Genomic DNA, 22,210 nt, shown 5'->3' on the forward strand with positions numbered 1-22,210 from the left:
TGCTCACCTTCACTAGTAAGTAACCAAGAAACTAGAAATTAAAACAATAAGAAATTGATACTTAAAAATTCATCAACAGGCAAAAATTAAAAACAATATTCAGTATTTATTGGATATAGGAAAAGAGCATTCTCAGACATTTTTTGCTGGGAATATAAATTGATACAGCCTTTTTCTGAGGATGGAATTTCTGAGATTCAGCATCTCTTGAAATTTAAAATGCTCATACCCTTTGATACAGTGATTCCACCCTTAGGAATCTGCACCATAGAAAAAATAGAGGTGTGCAAAGGTATATGTGCTGTGATATTCATTGCAGCCTTATTTGTAAGTAGCAGAAAACTATAATCAACCTAAAATATCTAGCAATATGGAAATGTTAAAAACAACAACAACAACTATGGTGTGGTCATGCAGTGAAATATAGAGAAGGCATTAAAAGGCACTAAATCTATAGCAGTGACTTGGCAGCTCGTGGCAGGATGCCCATGAGTGAAAATATCCACTCTAGGAGCATATGTATATATAGCAGGATCTAAGCAGGGGCGGGGGTGGGGAGGAGGTGTGTATGTGTCTATGTGTGTGTATGCGTTTGTGTGCCAAAAATCAAAAAGTCTAAAAAAAATACACTCTGGCCTGTTAACAATGGTTACAAACCTGAGGTATAGGAGTGCTGAGATGAGGGGAATTTCATTTTTTCTTTTATGTACTTGTGCAATATTTGTAATTTTTACCACCAAGATAGAATTATTTTATAATATTAAGAAAGAAAGGAAATTATGAATGCTAAGCAACACAATTATTGACCAAAAAGAAATAATTTGGTTAAAAGAATTGATGTAATAGAAGGTACAGATACCTATGCCTAGTGAAAATTAAAAAACAAAACAAAATAGAAAAATCTTTTTCTTGCTACTGTATTAATTTTCTGTATCTGGCATATTTATTTCCATGATTTCTTTCTGGTTATTTTATTGTGTTTAATTGATGGTGTTTACTGGAGTTTAGTGAAAAATATTTTGTAAACATCTCCAGTTGTGATTTATCCATTGTAATATCTCCCCAGTGAACTGACTGTGAGTAGGGAATTACAGAATTATCTGTAAAGGAGATACAGATCTTGAAAGTAGTCTGGGGCTTTGCTTATCTCCACAGGAAACCTTATTTCATATTGATAAAGTATGAAATCTTTCCTTAGTTATTTCTGATTGTTCATTGTTGTTACTGTTTTACTGAGAGGTAGAAATGAGCTAAACCAACCTGCTTCATTCCTTCTAGTACTAATTTAATTTCAAAGGAAAATTCTTCAACCCCAATAAATAAGTGAATGTGGATGGAACCAGACTCTGACTCAACATGTCCAATTAATTGCTTCTAAACAGTAAGATACATTCTTTTAAAAGCCCCACACACAAAAATCAACCAGTAAAAAATGATCAGGTAAGAAGTGAGATGACTATCATCATCTCTGCTTACAAAACTCTGTTCAAGTTGACATTAATATTTGCCATCTACTCTATTATAAATCAAGATTTATTGTAGAAATATACCAAAGATAGCACAATAATGAAGAAAACAGAATCATCTCAGGTTTTGAAATATACCTAACAAATTCAACCTCTTGCAAAATAACTTTCTTATTCAAAATGGAACTGGGAATTGTTCAGTACACAATGAATCATCTTTTGGCAAGTACAATAGAATCTTTAGGGACATTTCACAGCCTCTTGTTCAATTGTTAGGATGTTTTTAGCTTTCACAGGTAGGGAAGAAGGTAGCTTGTATAGCCATCATCTTGTTGCTAAAATTGTACAGTAAAGATTTTTCAGGCAATAGATCTTTTCGGATTTTTTTTTCCTTTTTCGTTATCCAGAGCCTCTTTGTGTCTCAAAAACAATCTGGAATTACTTAATGCTAATGTTTTCTGGTTTTACTATTTACCCAGGACTCCAATGTTAAACATGAATATGGGAAACTCCCTTTTCCTTGCCTCATAGCCTTATATTTATTTAACTGTTATTTTGAAAGAAGAAAATCTCCTCTTTTCCTCTCCATGTTAGTACTTTTCTTATTAAGAAACCCGTTTTCGTTTTGTTTTTGCTTTTTTTCAGGAGGCTTTCGAGCTACCCTTGGATGATTGTGAAGTGATTGAAACTGCAGCAGCGTCCGAAGTGATTAAATATGAGTATCATGTCTTATATTCCTGTAGCTACCAAGTGCCTGTACTTTACTTTAGGGCAAGCTTTTTAGGTAAGACCATGTCTGAAGCTAAAAGTAAATTTATAACATTTACATATAAAGCAAAAAGCATATTTGGAAAATTATTCTCCAGAGGAAAAAAAATAGAGTTAAAAATAAGAAAACTGTGGGTGAGGTAAGGTTTTACCAGTAAATTTTCTCATGCTTCAGAAAGGGTATCAAGACTTCAGTGTGAATGATATCATCTCAGTCTTAAGTCTGATCTTCAGATTCTTGGCCTTTTGCCTGAAGTTGACTAAGCCCCCTGGCCCTTTTTCTTTTCTTTACTTTAAACAAGTAGGAACAACTTAAAGCTACAATGTTTATTTACTTCTAACTTTACAGTAAAAATTTATTTTAATCTCAGATGATCCAATTAACTCAGAAGCCCCGTGCCTCCTTCCCCAAAAGCTAATAATTATTTTAAGAAATGTTTATCAATTAGCTTAAGCTGTATTTAAAAATAGCACTAACATTTCCTTCAGCCATCTATACATCTCCAATGCCTTAGCTTCCTGTGATGCTGTTACTCAACTCATTCCCCTGCCAAGAAGGTGGAATACCCTGTCTCCTTGGAGGCCTTAGCTAATAAAGCTTATTTAATCAGCAGCCACATGGCGTCCTCACTCTGCAGCACAGCCATCCATGGCTTCCCGCTTAGAGTCCACTGCCTAAACCGGGTCAGCATTGGGATGTGCTGCTACTCAGGCCCAGGGACCAAGATGAGCCTCCTGTTCAGCCAACCCCTTGCCCTATTTCTCCTTTTGTATCTGGCCTTATCAGCAGCATTGTGCATTTTGAACAGCCTTCTTTTTTCTGGATAGCTAAGACATCTGAATTTAGCCAATGATATTTTATTTTTAATTAAAAAGTAGCTTAAGCTGTGAATGTGTGTTTGGTAGATTTAATCACTTGCTGTTATATTGTTTAATGGTCTCTAATTTTGCAGTGTTGGCAGTTTAACAAGCACTTAGGATTTAAAACACAAGAAGAAATTCTCATAGACTCTCTGGTGAGATTTTAATCTGAGGTGCAGTTCCTAAGAACTGACAATTTGGGGTAAATTTTCAACATGGGACATGGGGGATGGAGGACACTGATAGTTCACTAATTCACAAACTCTTGCTGTGGATTTATCCATATAATTATTACAAGCCTTTAAAACACTCATTTTATGGTAATTATATTTGGTTTGGAGCCCAGAGGTTAAAGGAATTTTCTTGTCAGTGAGCTGTGCTATACTAAAAAGTAGGAGATATATTTGTTTATTCAGGGGGAGGAAAATGTCTTTCTTGGTTCTGGTTTGCAATGGCTCTGCCTTCTAGATTCAGAGACACGTCGAGGCTGCAGGTAGAGGAAATAGGACATTACTTCTTCAATACTGTACTTTCATATAATTAGTATTCACCATAAGCAGTTAATCACCAGAGAAGAGCTCCCAGAGACAAAACAAGTTGTTTAGCTTGTCAGCATTAGGGAATCAGAGGTGTTGAAACATGACTGCTTCTAGCTGGAAGTGGGTCTTGCCAAGGCCGGCTGATGAGCTCATATGTGTGCTTTGCTCTTATGTGCCAACAGCTCCCCTTACAGTACAGCACAGTAATTGTTCCTGCAAGTCCAATTATATTTTAATGACATTGGTGTAGTTTCTGTGATCCTTTCTTCATGATTTTCTATTCTTTTAAAAAAACACAATTAGCATTCTTGGCTTCTATTCGTATACTTTTACAATGCCCTCCATTTATGCCTTATAAAGGTAAACCAAAACAAGTCATTTGTTTTTATGTAGAAGCATTCACCCCCCACCACCACTGCTTTGTGTTCTATAGAGTGGGTAATAGGAATTTAAAATTTTATTTTGGCCCAGAATTCATTTAGTGCTTGTTCAGGTACATTAAAATATCAAATTTAATTTTTATGCAGCATACTGAATGTTTTCTGGTGGAGAAACATGAAGAATGGTTCTTTCTTTCCTTTATCATATTCTAATAATTTACTTTTTCTTTCCACCTAACTTAACCTCATGGATATTTTTAAAATGTATCAACCTTTACTCTGGAGTCACAATTTTTCATTTATTCCCCCCCAGTCTTTTTTATTCTCCTTACCTTTTCCTGTGATATCTGATTACTCTGGCCCTTCATCTGTTTGTTAAACACATCTCTGTCAGTGTGGTGAAAGGATTCCTAATGTCTTCCTCTTATTCCAGGCCCGGATTTTTCTTTGTCTCATTCTAAGAGAGTTCCGACCTAGAAAGAGGATGACTGTAAAATTTCTTGCCCAGGGGTCTTTTTTTTTGTTGTTGTTGCTTCAAAAATAGTTCCCTTAGCCTTATTTTTGACAGACATTTATAATTTCTTTTGCATTTGATTGTTAGTACAAATTAATTTCTCTGCTTTGCTCTAAATTTTCTCCCTGTACCTATTTTTTTTAAGGAAAAGCAAAACAAGTAATAAATAGTTTCCATTTAAATTTACATTACCCTTTCTTGTATCAACTTGTTTAGATTTCAGAAGAAATCTTTACTCTGGTTCTCGAAATGCAAATCCCTTAGACTTTGAGTTCCTTTTCTTTATATGGTCCAGTTTCCACCAGGCCAATTACTAGTAGCCCAAGACTCAGTTAACATGCCATCTATTCTTGTTACTCCCATGTCATGTCATGTCATATCATATCATATATTCTATCACAATTTGCACTATAGCAGAAATATTTGTTTATATCTATAAAATGATATGCTGGAACATAGAGCTTCAAGGTAAAAACAAGAGTGAAGGAAATTGATATTGAGTGCCTACAAAGTGAGAAGATTTATTTATGGCTTTGTGTGTATACATGTATAAGATATATGTATGTATATATATATGGCTTATTCAACTGTGGCACAGCATCAAGTATTTGTTAAGTGAAACGATAATGAAGAATTTCTAGCCATTTAAAAAATATAGCCCAAGAATGGAAACATTGTGATGGTGCCTACTTCAACTGCTATGCCAGGTTTTGAAAGAGGAAGTAATTCTGTTGTCTCCAGGAGACCTAGGACCCAAACCATCTATGTATCTTTACTCTTTAGTCTGATACTTTTCAGAGACTATAGGAGTAGTGGACTTAGAAAAATAGAACATCCTGAGGACTCAAAAGTGGGTATCCAAATTAGCTGAAGCAGCTGTTCCACTTCTATAAACACGTATTTTTATTTAATCCTCGAAGGCAGACAGCCAAGTTGAGACAACATTCTGCTTCTGCCTCTCATTTCTACTACTTTGGTGTACAGGAGCTCAGTTACCAAGTGGGCAACGTGGATTTAAGAGAAGAAATAAGCCCTTCCATCCCAATGTTCTGTTTTTCTCTAACTACTTTTGTCATTGTAGGTTTGGGAGAGGTGGTGGGACACAGTTAATACCCTTTGTCACTCAGCAGAAGGTGAGACGTAATTGCATGTCTGTTGAGTAATAATAAATAGCCTACATTGGAATAGTGCCTTATAGTTTAGTAAATCCACTCCCACAAAGCATTGACATCTTCAAGTGCATGCTGTTTTTTTTTTGTTTTCTTTTTTTTCCCACTGTTTTTGAAGCATACCATATTAAAGAATTTTTTGTATCATGCCAAAGCCTTCTATCCACTCCCTACCATTCTTATTCCCTGACCTTTTTATGTCTCATTTTCCCTTTTGAGGGCTCAGCTTTGATCAAAAGCTAGTGGCAAATGTTACAAAGGTGGTAAAACCCTTAGGCACATACATAATGGCCTTTTGCCTTACCAGAGGCCTAGGCTTAAATATTTTCTTCTTACATTTAGCTAGAGATTTCTATATTTATTTCATCTTGAATTCTGATTCATCTCTTTCTTTTCATTTGTTCTCAATCTCTATTGAAAAATGGACCAAGTGGTTCTTCTTATTTTCAAAACATTTAATTCTTTGGATGACATATGGGTTCTTCTTGGGAGCTGTTTTGACGTATTTCTTTAATTAGTCAGCAGGGCTGCATTTGAATAGAAGTGGAATCATTTCCTCCATTCAGCAAAGGAATGGCTGTCCTTTATGGAGACCATTCTATTAATGGCCCAGGAAATAAGGGTATAGAATTAAAAATGTAGCCTAAATATTTCACGTGAAAGATTTGTCCACTTGTTGTAGGCCTGAAGGATGCTCATGGAGAAACAGGGCAAAAGAAATAATCAAAGAGTAGTTCCTTCTCAAAGGCAGCATGAACCAAACTAAGATAAAGGCCATGATAAAGAAAGAATAATGGAAAGTTTGGAATTAAAGCAGCATATAAATCATCAAGCAGGAAAAGGATTGTGGTTTGCAACAAGAGGACGTCTTTGGAGTGCATAGAGGAGAATGACAGTAAAACAGGAAAGATGGGGGTTGGAGGAAGCTGAAGAATAAAAGTAGAATATCCATAGCTCTGTCCAACAACTTGTAGAGGACAGCCACAGGTTGGGTTTCTTGAAGAGGTTAGGAAAAGCATTGTAGAAGGGGAGGAGAGTGAGTGCCAAGCTGTGAGGGCTGGAGAGAGCCCACCATATTTGGAGAACAGTGAAGGACCAGTTTGGAGTAGGGGCTAACTTAGGATGAATTATGGAAGAAATAGTTGAAAAGATATGTTGAGGTCAAATTATGGAAGAGATAATGGATAGGAAGGGGTTGGAAGATATAAAGAAAAAGTGAAAGAGTTTGAGCAGAAGTGAATGAGACCAGAGGAAGGATTTCCTAGAAATTGTGCCTGAGTAAAACAGAAAGAAAAGGAATTGAAGGGTGAGAATGAAATTTGAAAAAAAAAAAAAAAAAAAAAAAAAAAGAGATTTGGCTTTTTCATTGTTGTTGTTATTAATTTTATAGCGATTTAAAAACAATAACCTCTTAGAGAAAATGAGTTGGAAAGAACATATTTTCAGGGAAAAATGTATTATTGCAAGTACGATAAGAGTTATGGTTAAGGCAGCTTGTTGAATAGGAAGAAAAATAGTGGATTAGAGAAGTATTTTAAGACTGGGGCAATAATGACTCTAGTTAATTACTACAGTGAGCAGAAAATAGAAAATTATTTGACAGATAATTTAGAGTCTTAATTGATTGTAAAGAATCTTTAAGAAAGTTCATATATTTATATTTATGTTACACATATGTTTATGTAGACAGTAAATAGCCAAAGTCATGATAATGAACCGTAACATGAATTTTGGTGAATTGAAAAGAGATTCTAGGGATTGAAATGAATTTGAAGAGCAAACAGTGAAAGTTATTTTTAAAAATAATGAAAAATTATCTAACACAAATATATTCAAACTGAAAAGTCCAAATAACGAGGAAATCTAGTGAGAATTATTTGTTGAGCCATGTAAATGTTTGAAACATTTTGGGAAATTAGGATAGAAGTCACATGTTGGGTTAGAACATATGATAGCAATAGAATCTCATTGAAAAATCTAGCCCTGTTTTGAAAATGTACTAAAGGAAAGGTGCGAAAGAAATGGGAAGTAAAACTACAGAGATAGCTAGTTAGCCAAAAGGTTTATTGTAAGCAGAATATTGCTTAGCCACGTATACAAAAGGCAAGAGATTTTAGATGGACCCAGAGGCTTGGGAGAGAAAATAACAAGGTAAGTACATTAGTTTTATTAACCTGTAAGCGATTGTATTTTAGCTTTCTTAGGTGAATGTTTGTGCCATATGGAAAAAACATCTCTTTGCTTACTATTGGCAAAATGAGCCCTGTTTGAAATATCTATTAAAATATACATGAGTGCCTACTGTGTGCACAACACAAATCTCATTAGCCTCTCTTTAAAATATGCTGAAACAAATCACTGCCTAACTTGTAACTCATGTATTGTTTTTCTGCTCCTTCAAAGTCATCAAAGCAGTGTTCGAGTCTGTATGTTAGGTGCTGTTTTGAGAAGGCAGAGACTGCATTCCATGAGAAGGAGGCCAGGTTGGATGGTGGAAGTAAGGGTATTCAAAGTGCTGGTATAGAGTAATATAGTAGTAGTAATAGGTCCATAATGTGGGGACAGTGAGGAAAGCCAGGAGTACAAATTGCTGAGTATTAATCTCAAGAGTTTGGGATCAAAACCTCAGAATACTTTGGATAGGATTGAAAATAGAGTGTCGGCAGGGCGTGGTGGCTCACGCCTATAATCCCAGCACTTTGGGAGGCCAAGGCTGGTGGATCACCTGAGGTCAAGAGTTCGAGACCAGCCTGGCCAACATGATGAAACCCCGTCTCTACTAAAATACAAAAAAATTAGCTAGGCATGGTGGCAAGCGCCTGTACTCCCAGCTACTTGGGAGGCTGAGGTGGAAAATCGCTTGAACCCAGGAGGCGGAGGTTGCAGCGACCCGAGATCATGCCACTGCAGTTACAGAGCGGGACTCTGTCTCAGGGAAAAAGAAAAAAAAAAAAAAAAGAAAATAGAGTGTCTTCTGCTTTAGAACCAGCAGACCTTAGGCTGTAGATCTCCAGCTGGTAGTATGGTTCTCAGATTTCTGGATCAATAGTGGTATCACAGGGCTGATGTCTCAGGTATCTTGTGGACCCAATGTTGCTTCCCTTGGGACCATTTTCTGATTCAGAGGTTCATCAAAATGATCTTATATGTCCTTTACTAGGTTAAGTGATTCACTTAATTTAAATGGAAGGGTATAACATCACTTGCATTATTCCATGTTTCTTAACACTGTGTGTGGACAGTTGAAGATGATTCACAAATGCTCCTGTATGTGCTATTGGGCATATGTTCATAAAAATAGATTGTAACACACATAAACTTTCTCATGTAATTAAAAACCATATTAACATTTATTTTTTCTATTCAAGATTGCTAGACAAATATATAACATTTTAAGCTGATAATTTTGAAAATATTTATTAAGCAAGACTTTTAAACCATCTATTTGTGCTGTATTAGATGTGTACCCCTGGTTGCAAATAATTTGATAAGCAGGAAAAGGCTTATTGAAGGGTAGATTGTAGAGTGAACTGAAGGTGGTAGAATGACAAGGCAAGGGAATATCTGCCTTCCTGTAGCTTTGGTGATAGAAATGGGGCTCTGCCTCCTACTTATTTTGGAATTTATCTCCCAAACTGGAAGTATGTTTGGATACTGAGAAATCACTTATCTGCTATAGCTGGATCTGCTTAATGCTATGGATTTATGTGAGTATGAGGGTTTTTAAAAATACAAATGTAAAACATTTAATCAATTTTATTATGATCATTCAGCCATTATTCTTAGAATGTGCTAATTACTCTGGAAATAATGTTGAACTTTCATCTGTTCATTCATTTGAAAATATTTATACATAAGGCATGAATATGTTTCTGAAATGCTGAGATAAATAAAGGAAATCAGAGATGGATAATACCATCAAGGAGCTTACAGTCTAGTGAGGGAAACACAAGATAGGTCTGAAATTCACTATAACAAGTGGAATATGTTAAGGACCATAAGAGAGGTAAAAGGCACCAGGGCTTGGAGAGCTATGACTGCCTTGAGCTGTGGTGATCAAGAGAGGCCTTGGCTGGACATGGGATTTGTCCATGAGTGATAGGGGAAAGGGTGAGCCAGGCTTGGGAAGAAAATCATGAAAGGAAAAATTCCAGATACTCATAGGTTAGGCAGTGTTGATGGGAACCACTAGTAATAGTAGCAACAAGAACAATACAACTAATATGCATGGATAACCTTAAACTTTACAAAGAAGTCTTGTGCACAGAAACACATATAATGTAGTGGTGAAAAGTGCATGGTCTAGAGTCAGAAAACTTTGGTTCTGATTCCTAGCTCTGCTGCTTACTAACCTTATGACCTTGGGCAAGTTATTGAACTTTGCCATTTCTTTTCTTTCATCATCTGAAAAAAAAATTGAGTTAGCAATAATACTGATTTCAGAGTTTCGAGGATCCTGAGCTTATATTGGAAATGGGGCTTCACACTTAGTGCCTTTCAGTCATGCTAGCCAAATTATATATCTAGATCTTCACAATAAAATTAGAAGGTAGGAACTATTATTACCCTCATGTGAAGACAAAAACTGCTCAGAGGGGTTATTTATTCAGGGGTACATAGAAAACTATAGAGTTGGGACTTAAACTCTATAGCCCACTTTTCACTGCATGACACTTTCATTCAAATAACTAAAATTTAAGAACCATATAGGTTAAATTAATTAATTGATGTTATATGCAAGCAAAAGAAAGTTGCCATAGTTCATATTTTTGGAATTTCATTTAGATTTCTTGAGCTCAATAAAGATACAAAGTCCTAAAATGCTTATAGGAATAAATAAAAGTTACAGAATTAGCCAGTATAGTAGCTGATATGAATGTACATGAACAATTGCACTCATTTCATATCACAATATAATTTTCTCACTGAAGCAAAAATGAATTTTCTCCTTTGGTGGAGCTTCATCTCTGCCTTACTGTGGAGTATGACATGAATTTTTATATCTTTCAAAGCTCTGTTGAAGGCAATATATTGAATAATGACATCTTTTGTTGCGAAAAATCCACTCTTTCCTTTTTATTTCTAGTGGCCACATTCAGAACATTATTCTTAAACTTACTCTGAATTATTTATACTCTCTCTAGTCTTCATTTTAGGAGTTAAAAAATTTTAGTGAAACCATGCACAATAAGGATAAAGGTGACTCCAGCGTGCATGCACTAGAGTTAGATAGTGCTGGTGAAATATCTCATGCTGTTATTGGCTTCATGAAAACTAATAGCCCTGAGAAATTTAATTTAGAAAGCTGCACATTTTGAGTAATATATAGATTACTTGACATGTGGGTTATTATTCAATTGAGAGATTTTATATGAAAATGTTAAATGCTACTGACAGTTGCTAAAGATTGTACTTTTTAATTATTCTATTTTTCACCTAATGTCTCTTCTTCTTTTGTCATTGACATTTTAGATTACTGACAGAACATTCTATTAGCTTAAATGTGTATTATCATTCCAAGTGATACAGGCACATAGTAGGCACTCAGTAAACACTTGCTATATAAATGACCTCAATTTACCATGCTCACTATGTAGGTTACTACTGAAATTATTTTGGCTTCTACTTCTTTTTCAAGTATTCAAGAGATTTTACTGAGCTACTCAGCCTCAATGTGATTAATGAAATTTCTAAGCATGTTGAAATTGGTGCAATTGAGTATCTTGGATCTGAAACGAAGGAGTTGTTGGTTGAGTATGCTTATGTCTCCTCTGACTGAGGCCAGATGTAAAAAAATAGACTCTCTTAACATGATTTAAAGTTTCTCATTGAAGATACTTTGAATTGAACATGCAGGCACATAATAATGTGTTTTATGTACTTAACCAAGTATTTATGTCCATATTTTAAGTTTTGAGTCTTCAGTTTTCATAAATAAGTGGATATGTACAACATTCTTCAGGTTTCTGCTTTGTTTATATGATGCAGTTCTTTATACATATATAAATATCCCAGTTTAATTGTTTCAGTGGGATTTCTCAAGTATCCATTTTGCTTTTGAAATAATTAGAGTCATGATCATATTTGAATGCATTTTAGATATTACTAATGTATGCCAGGATTTTGAAGATATTGCTGATTAAGTTAGATCTTTTTGTTTTTGTATGAAGGATCTCAAAAACTAACTTTTGTATGTCTTTGATGATGAAGGTGTAACTGTGACTAGGCAAACCAGTGACGAAGGCTTAGGGAACAGAAACCACATCGTACCTCATTAAGTCATTGTTGTCATAGAGACAAAGCTATATTTACCCAGACCTTTTACAGTGTAAGTGGTCAGCAGAAACTGGAGAGATTTGCAGAGACACGGAGGAAAAGCAAAATTATATACTTTTGCCAACCATGCTCTGATTCCTCAACATATTTTGGGAACTGCTGGTTTTGAAACTTCTTCCAGTCCTTGTGGCTAAAAGTTGGAAGATGGTTACCCGTTAAAGGTGAATTTGTTTGGCGACAACAAAATCATTTGGAGCCAAATATATGGAATAAAATAAGTATAATTTTTTTCCTTTGATTTAAACCTATTTGGGACTAGTAAATAATTAGTTACTTGTCTGGCTCTGAAGGCAGTTCAAAAGTTCAAAGGCAGTTCCATTGACAGAATTACAGCATTGTTGGAATAAATATTGGTTGAATTTGCTGAATAGTCAGGTAACCTCCCTAGGTGACTGTTTTGAGGAACAGTGGTCTTTTGAATATTTAAGACCTGATATGCTTGTTTTAAAGACATGTAGTCCCACCAGGCCTAGCATGCTACCAGCAGGGGGTGCCAAACACAGAACTTCGATAGGTGCTAAAGAGACTTTGCGGCGGCCCTTGAGATAGCCGTTATGGGCCTAGAAGCAGCAGATATTTTAACAATGGTATTATAATTGCTTGTTGACCTTCCTCAGTTTTTTTAAGGCAGTTAGATTTTGGAAGTTGGAGACCATGGCTTGGAGAGGGTATTCATGGGGGTCACGACTGTCTAAGCCATCTCAACCAGTTGCATCATTGTGGAGGTGTAACAGACTTGCACTGTTACGTTACCAATTTTTCCACTGGTTTCCTCATTTGAAGAGTCTACTTTTCAAACAAAGCTCTGGTTACAACAGAAAAGCACCCAAGTTGGTTTAGAAAGTTGGGGTGAGAAGAAAATAGCGCTTATTCTGAAGAAAAAGAAATAAAGCTTTGCCAGGCCTCATTGGGATTGCAGCTAAAGGACTCCACTGAGGTAAATACTTTCCTGGCCTCTTGTGTCTGCCCTTCCCTATATAGCCACATTTTTGTAAAGATGGAGTCTCACTTTGTTGCCTAGGCTGGTCTCAAACTCCTGGCCTCAAATAATCCTCCCACCTGGGCCTCCCAAAGTGCTGAGATTACCGGCGTGAGCCACTATGCCCAGCTGTTGTTGTTGTTGTTGTTTAAGGTGATGAAAATGTTCTAAAATTGATTGAGGTGATGATTGCACAACTCTACGAATATAATTGAATTGTACACTTCACATGGGTGAATTGTACATATGTGAATTATATCTTGATAAAGTTATGTGTGTTTTTTTTAAGTCATTGTCTTTAAGTGACGAATGTTAGTGATATGCATGTAGTGCTAGTTATCCCCTACCCAGTCCTGGTGGTCTTTCCACTGGTTGGCACCTCTCCCTGGAACGCTGTGCCTCTCAGTGTTTGTACACAAGTTACTTTCTCACTAAAGTCTAAAATTGCAAACCCACCTCTGGCTGGCACTTCTTAGCCTGTTTACTTTTCCTTTTCACCATAGTATGTATCACCTCCTAAGAAAATATACAGTTTACTTGTTTATTGTGTTTGTTGTTTATTTTCACACACACACGCGCGCACACACACACACACACCCCAAGGCATAATGTAACCTCCATGAAAACAAGGATGATTGTTTTGCTCACTGATGTATCACAAAGGCTTGGAACAGATGCCTGGCATATAGTAGGTGCCCAATTACATAAAACATCTACTTCTAAAATTAACTTCTATCCAAACCATTTACTCCGTACTTACATTGTTGCCTGAAATACTTTAAGGAATAAAATTAAAATCATTACTGATTACCAGATATGAAACCCAGCATTCTTCTCTAGGTCTGAAAAGCTTTATGTTAGTAGAAATAAAGTTAAGGAAGACATTTTTTCATCATTTATCATTTACTCAGTAACTATTTATAAAGCATTTGCAATGCCTCTGCCCTCAGAGGCAGTGTGGACCAGCAGGAAGAGCACTGGTGAGTCCTGAGATCTGGATTCAGACTTCAGTTCAGTCATGAACTGGCTGCTTACTTTTGGCAGATACATATTTCCTAAGACCTTGGCTGCACTATTTATAAAATTAGTGGTTATACTAGCTCTAACATTTTATTATCCTACTGCAGGTATTTGATTACTTCTAACTTTGACATGTAAAAATTATTTTAAAAGCATGTCATTCTATAATTTGATTAGTTTACTATTTGACACTAAAGTACTTAAGATCTTATTTGCCTCTTCCCACACCAATACACACACACACGCACACACACACACACACACACACACACATATGCATGCATGGCATGTGCATATTTCAAAGATGCATAGTGCTTAAGAGCAGAGTTTGGCCCTACTCTGTAAATGTGTTCAGAAAACAATATAACACAGGTACTGAAGGCAGCTTGTTTGTAACTTGTAGCTAAACATGACATTCAAATGTTAATTGGATGAATAAATCTTGTTCATTTTACAGACATGGAAATGTCAATGGAATAAAACTGTTTATCACAAGATAATGGTCTCCTGCCGCCAGATAAATGCCAAGATGAAGATACTTATTGAAAATATATCAAAATATTCTATTGCTATTTATTGAAAATAAAGGTTGAGGAAAAGTTCAACTTTTTAGGTCAAACATGAGAAATGCCCTGCTTGTGATATTAGTATGGTACTATATCAAAGATGATATGCACGGTATAGCAACATGGGAAAATTCTAAGAAATAACAGTCTAGAAATGAATCTTTTAGGTTTGAGAATTACTGGAATAATTGTGTGAGGGCTGGGAGGAGATTTGTAATATTTATTGAGCTCTTATTGTGTGCCTAACACAGTCCTGGGTGCATTCACTAGTGTAAGCCTCAAAAGAACAATACCCAGAAAGGATCATTATTCTCATTTTGCAGGTAAAGTTAAAAGCAAAATAATTTGCACTCACATAGAGAGTAAGTGCCAACACCAGGATTTAAAACTTAGTCCAGATTCCAAATCTAGTGCTTTTTCCCCCAACACCATACATTTCTACTTATACTTGAAAGTCTTAATACAGTGATTTTTGGAGCTCTTGAGTAGATTATTTTCCTTATGCTTTGTTGCCCCTGATGACCAAATACTTCTTTGGTCTAAATATTCAGTATATTGCTATGTGAAATATCTTTAAGTGATATCATCCATTAGCCCAAAAGAGCACGCCCATAAGTCTTGAGGGCCTTATAGCTCTGAATGGATCAAGTTATATTGGATTCTAGCATTAAGACACCTTCTTTCCAGCAGTGTATGGTTTGAAATCTTTAGGTGACTTCTTCTTTCTGCTTTCTTTTCAGAACTTAGATACCTATTTTTCCACTTTACTTACCTTGTGTATAGTATAAGTGCCATAGTGGTCTTTGTAAAATACATCGTTTGGAATCCCAGCACTTTGGGAGGCCGAGGCGGGCGGATCACGAGGTCAGGAGATCGAGACCAAGGTGAAACCCCGCCTCTACTAAAAATACAAAAAATTAGCCGGGCGTGGTGGCGGGCGCCTGTAGTCCCAGCTACTCGGAGAGGCTGAGGCAGGAGAATGGTGTGAACCCGGGAGGCGGAGCTTGCAGTGAGCCGAGATTGCGCCACTGCACTCCAGCCTGGGCGACAGAGCGAGACTCCGTCTCAAAAAAAAAAAAAAAAAAAAAAATACATCGTTTGGGTGGATACAGAGGGATAATTGAAACAACTTAAAGAAAAAGAGCATTATTGTTCAATAAAACTTTTACTTCCCTCTTCCTGCCAACCCCGTTCTTTTGTCCCTTCCCACCCCAAGAGTCCCTTTCTCCACCTGCCATAGACACCAAGTGTTAATATCTCTCTTCCTTGGACCATCAGTGAGCTTCAGTCTTCTTCATGCAGAGACCACTCTACTGTAATATACTTGTCATAGTTTCCTCAGTAGATGATAGGCTCCTTGTTAGGAGAAATTGTCTGTTTTTCTTCTCCCTATTCTCCATGGTACCTGATGGAGTGATTTGGACATTATAGATACTCCATGAGAATGTGAAAGATGCATGGGTATGGCTTCTTTGTTTTAAGGACTAGAGGAAGTATGAAGGATTCAGAGTATTCATGGTGCACCTTTATAAATATGGGAGTCTGTTGGTTCCTTTGCCTGTGCTTGTATCTGTCAGTTCTCTCTAAAACACATTTGGATTTTATTTATTTTGTAAAATTCCTAGAGGCAGTGAATGAGCAGATAATTTAAATGCTAGATGGATACAAAGCTGAGAAGCTTGAATGTTTAAATTTCCCTCAGGAAGAAAATAGTAATTCATATAGCACTCTCTTGATATATAAATAGCATGTGCACTGAAGATCTTTCTAAAAGTCATGATATTCTTTCAGGAGTTTTAGATTGACACCAAGCACCATTGTGTCACATGAATTACTAACTCAGTCTTTACCATGCACTTTCACAGATGGGAGACCTTTAACTCTGAAGGACATATGGGAAGGAGTTCATGAGTGCTATAAGACGCGACTGCTACAGGGACCATGGGACACTATTACACAACAGGTCGGAGAGTGTTGTCATTTTATTGTATGCATTTTATTGTATTCTTCTGCTCATCTTTTCTTCTAGTTCCCTCTCCAACTCTTTTCCCTATTTCACTTGTCTATATCTTTACATATTTCACCTCAAAGACAGTTTCCTTAAAAAAAACCTTCCCAGACCCAGTCTTGGTTTAGCCACCCTATTATAAGCTCTCAGAGTACCCTATAATTATCCTTTAGAATGCTTATTCCAATTTTAAATTACATATTAGGATGATTTAAAAAAATTGATGTCTGTCTTTTCCACTATACAGATACTCCTTGACTTACAATGGGGATACATCCTGATAAACCCATCGTAAGTTGAAACTATCTTAAGTAGAAAATGCATTTAATACACCTAATCTACTAAACATCAAAGCTTAGCCTAACCTACTTTAAATGTGCTCAGGACACTTACATTAGCCTACAGTTGGACAAAATCATCTAACAGAAAGCCTATTTTATAATAAAATATTGAATAGCTTCATGCAATTTATTGAATACTGAAAGTGAAAAACAGAATGGTTGTATAGGTATCAAAATATGGTTTCTCTTGAAGATGTATCACTTTTGCACCATGATAAAGTCTAAAAATTGTTAAGCTGGACCATCCTAATTCTGGGACTGTCCATACTATGAGCTCTCATATAGGCAGACCATGTCTCTTTTATTCTTCATTGTACATGCAGCACCAGCACAGTATTTATCATATAGTATGTGCTCAATAAAAATGTATTAAGCAAATGAAAATAGAAACTAAGTTGGCTTATATACTAAGAAATAGATGATTTGGCTTATGTAATCTATACTGTTTTACAGTTTTACTCATAAATACATTTGCAAAAAAGAAGAGCTTTTGATTAATAATATGGTTGCAATAGTGATTTGCAAAAGTAGAGAAAATAGATCTGCAAAAGTAGATATAAAAAGTAGATTTGCAAAAGTAAAGAAAATAGATCTGTCAATCATATAAGTCATCACTGCCTTGCTAAAATCAGTAGTTATTTTGGAAATTTAAAAATACTCATCACCTTGCAACCAATCATGATCTCCTTAAAAATGATTTTTACTTATGTCAAAAATATTATTTTTTCCAAGCTTCTGTTCAGCTTAATGAAAGCTTCCTTTAAAAATGACTTTATCAGTTATTAGAATTTTTATGCCTTCTTATGTGTTTGATCATAATGACAGTTTACCTCCCAATCAACATACGAATCCTTAGCATCTTGTAAGTGGTTCTTTAACAATGACCATTTCCTAGGTTTTAATTGAGGACAAAACTAGCTTTAGGTATTTGTATCTTTCACACTGCCCCTCAAATTAATCTTTTCTGTTCCCACCGTCACCCTCCTAGATCAAGCCCTCTGACCTCACGTGGAACAATTAGTAAAGCCTCTTATCTGTGGTCTTCTGCTCCTTTCCTCTCTGCCTCTTACCTGTAGTCATATCTTTTTAGCCACTGCTGTGCTTACTTACCTGTGCTGAAACCTGCAATAGTTCTCCGAGGGCCTATGGGATGTGGTCTAAATGCTTTGCCTGGGCCTCAGAGGTTGCCACTCCCTGGTTCCAACCTGCTCTTCTAAGTTTATCTTCTACTCCTCCGCTCTACACAGCTCTTGCCAAATATGGTTATTCATCTCTCTATACTCCTCTTGTACAGTTTGTTCTTGGGATCTTTTCTAGATCTAATGCCTTCCCTCATTTTTCTGTATGCATTACCTGTTACTACCTGTCCTCTCATACATTCCTTTCTCTGAAACCACCTCAACTCACAAAAATTGCCCCTCTGAAATCCAAATCTGTAGACCAGGCATTGGTGGTGCTATGAAGAAGTATAATATGAAATATGAGAAAACCAACCGTAAAGATTTGGCAAGAACATTTTATTTTATACAAACTATTTTGGATTAACCTTTATGTCAAGATGAGTGCTAAGAGTTCCAACTTCTAGTGTCTTGTCAGTGGCCACAAACTGTACAAAAATTTGTATTGTAGAGTCCTTATCCTCAAGACCCAGAAAATGTTTGGTTGTAAGAGTCAAGAAAGATGGCAAAAGATAGAGGAAAAAAATATTCAAAAATATATATGTATTTAACTTCACACCCATTTATCAACCCTTTCTCAATTCCATTATACTCTTGAATCCAGTTCTTACCATTTTCCTTTTCTGTCTCTAGCAGATAATTAATCTCCTTAATGCAGGCCTGTATATAGCACAATTTCCAGTGGTCTATGATATTTTATATTTTAATTCCACGTGTCTTGGTTTTGACCCGTGACATAAGAACAAGATTTTGATACAATGTTGCCATAGATTTCTTTTTATTGATAGAACTCTTACATTGTTAAACTCACCATTGAACCAATCTGTATATAGATTGTTTTTAATAGAATTGGCTAATGTCTTTCATTTTATAGTTATTTCACTGTCACACAGATAGCCTATTAGTATACCATCTTTTTCCTCCCTATCATAGTATGGTATTACAGATCAAATCCTATCACAGCAAGCATTACTATTTCTAACACCAAGGCTGGGGCTCACTTAATAGGAGGGATATTTGATATAACCACACTACGACACAACTATAAAACTTAGGTGGTCCTTTGGAATTGATCTTATTGGGATTTGATGGGTGAACAGATACCCTACTTCTAGTAACAATGTTTATTTAAGCTTTAAAATTGCTCATCACACTGCATGTTGAGGCATTACAGACCAAGTAGGGGAAACTCATTTGTAGCCATTGCACTACTTGGCATTTGAAAATCATCATGAATATTTCCTTTGGAGATCTTGGCTTTTAATCCCAGATTGGTTAATGGGTTGGTATTTATATCCTCTTCTTTGCTTGAGATCTTTGGGAGAATGGGTCTTCATTTTTTAGTACCACATACAAAGAAAAAACAAGGTGTCCTCAGTGAGATGGAGGGGGAGAAGATGATATAGCACTAGGGAAGAATGGGCTGATAGAATATTGGTGGTGTTGAATAGTAGACACCGTTCTGCAGAATTATACTAAGGAATCATTAGCTTGCGGACTGAACATGATAATAATATGCTGTCCTCCAGAATGGCTTAAAAACAAAAGCAGCCTTTGCATAATATAAAATGCATTTCACTTCATTTTCAGGCCTGATTGTGCTCATATAGTTTGTTGCTCTTCATCTTTAGTAATCACACTTCTGTTCTTTCAGCATTTGTCTTGATGATAAGGACCTATTCATGTCAGATGTAAACGCCCTCTTTTGAAGACAAGCCGCTCATAAATTTCATACATTTGATTATGGTGATTACTTACCTACTTTTGTCCAACATTACAGACTACCTATTATATCAACCCTGTAGCCTAATAAGAAAACTTCTGAAAGAAAGTTAACAGATACTTAGGTTGGATCTGCCTTAATTGTTATAGTGAGTGTTACAATAATGATCACTGGAAGGTGTTGGCTCTATGTTTTAAGAAAGGAATTCCTGTGATCTTGGCATGGCCTAAAGTCACAAAATAAAAAAGGGTACCTTCAATTTCACTTTAAGATATATGTGTTTATGTGCAGGGGTGTATAGTGGTCAGATAAGTAATTTTTTCTTACTGGATTCTTTTTTTGAACTTTATATTATGGAAAATTTTAAACACATACAAAAGTAGAGATAATTGTGTAATGTGCTTATTAGCTGATGAAGAGTTTGTTTTTTTCCATATCTCATACAGTTAGGAACTTTTTTGAAGCAGTTCCTAGCATCATTTTATTTCATCCCTACAAATTTAAGTAAGTATTTTTAAAAGATAAGGGTTCTACATGAATGTTCGTATCAGTTTTATTTATAATAGCTCAAAATGGAAAAAAACCCAGGTGTCTTAAGTGGGTAGATGGTTAAACAGAGAGTAGCATACCATTACCATGGAATACTACTCAGCAATAAAAAGGAACCAATTATTGACATACTCAGCAACCTGGATGAATCTTCAAAGAATTATGCTGAGTGCAAAAAGGCAATCCCAGAAGTTGCAGAGTGTTTGATTCCATTTCTATAACATTTTTGAAATGACAAAATCATGGACTGAAGAACAGATTTGTGGTTGCCAGGTGATAGGGAGTGTGAATGGAAGGGAAATGGCTGTGGCTATTAAAGGCAACATGAGGGAACCTTATGGCAGTGGAAATGTTCTGGATCTTCACTGAATCAGCGTCAGTATCTTGTTTGTGATATTGTACTATAGTCTTGCAAGATGTTACCATTGGGGGAAACTGGATAAAGGTTTCCATAAGATATCCTTTTGTATCATTTTTTAAAATTTTTATGTTTAAAGTAGAGATGGGGTTCTTACTATGTTCCCCAGGCTGCTCTTGAACTCCTGGCCTCAAGTGATCCTCCTGCCTTGGCCTTTCAAAGTGATGGGATTACAGGCATGAATCACTGCACCTGACCTCTTTGTATAATTTCTTACAACCAAACATGAATCTACAATTATCTCAAAATACAATATTTAATTAAAAAAGGTAAGGACTCAAAAAAACATAACCACAATTCCATTATCACAAATAAAATTACTAATAATTTCTTAATATCATTAAATAAGCAATTAATGTTTAAATTTCCCAAGTTCTTTTTTTATAGTTTGTTTATATCAGGATCCAAAATAAGGTTTACACATTAAAATAGTTAACATATCTTAAGACTTTTGGAATCTTACAGATTCTCATTCCTCCATCTCTTTTTTTTTCCTGGTAATTTTTTGTTGAAGAAACAGGTCATTTGTTCTGTAGTGTTTTGCAGTCTGGATTTTTTTTTCTAATTGTATTTCTGTGGTGTTTAGTATGTTCCTCCCTGTATTTTTTTATAAACTGGTAGTTAGATCTTGAGGCTTGATCAAATTCAGGCTCGATTTTTTGGCAAGAATACTTCATGGTTGTTTCTGAGTATGCCATCGGGGGGGACATTATGTCTGGTTATCCCTCTTTTTTGTGATGTTAGCAGCCATTGATGATTATTGCCTAGACCCATTAATTCATTAGTGGTTGCAAGATGGTGCTGTTCTAATGCTGTCATTTATTATTTATTAGTTGGACTACTTCTATAATGACAAAGTTTCTCTCTCCGTCTTACTTACCTGAGGTATGCTTTGATTAGGAAAGGCAGGATAAATGCTTGATTCTTTCCCTTTGTGAGCTAGCTTTCAAGATAATGAGTTGTTTCTCTAGTATCCTCCTAAGGTAACCAAGAACTTTAAAAAATATGTCTTTATGGACTCATAGATATAAATGTTTTGTATGTGTCAGTTCATAGTAGTGGTTATCTTTATTGATGTTCAGTTTACCTCATCTTTAGCCAGTGGAAGTCTGGCCAAAGACATTGGCTCCTGAGTCATTTTGATACAACCCATGTGGCTTTGATGGCTTCCTTGTTCAGTGGTATGACAAGTGGTTGCACATGCATGTTGTGCAGTTCCTGCCCAGACTTGTTGGAGTCAGCCAAGGAGAACTGGTTCCTTTGGGAAATGGTAGTGCCTTTATCTGGGTGTTGGAGCCAGAGAGAGTGGATTTGACTCTGTATGCCACCACTTACTAGCTGCATGATCTTGGTTAAATTACAAAGATTCTGTGTCTTAGTTTGATTTTCCATTAG

General features: G+C 35.9%; 1 protein-coding gene across 14 annotated transcripts in view; it reads left to right on the forward strand.

Moving 5' to 3' along the window:
- Positions 1-22,210, forward strand: part of ATG10 (autophagy related 10) — a 299,098-nt gene that overhangs the window by 191,464 nt on the left and 85,424 nt on the right. For 11 of the 14 annotated variants that reach the window (XR_008649375.2, XR_008649374.2, XR_010114443.1 and 8 more), the window contains 2 exons: positions 2,112-2,250; positions 16,464-16,561. Coding sequence is in view for 11 of the 14 variants with exons in the window: in XM_055233288.2 (XP_055089263.1) it covers positions 2,112-2,250; positions 16,464-16,561 (237 nt within the window). In the remaining 3 variants the exon portion in view is untranslated. Of the gene's footprint in view, positions 1-2,111; positions 2,251-16,463; positions 16,562-16,853; positions 16,898-22,210 lie in introns of all 14 variants that reach the window. The other 3 variants (XM_055233290.2, XM_055233291.2, XM_055233297.2) reach the window with 1 other exon arrangement.

This window comes from Symphalangus syndactylus, chromosome 11, assembly GCF_028878055.3.
Source record: "Symphalangus syndactylus isolate Jambi chromosome 11, NHGRI_mSymSyn1-v2.1_pri, whole genome shotgun sequence".
Taxonomy (NCBI): domain Eukaryota; kingdom Metazoa; phylum Chordata; class Mammalia; order Primates; family Hylobatidae; genus Symphalangus; species Symphalangus syndactylus.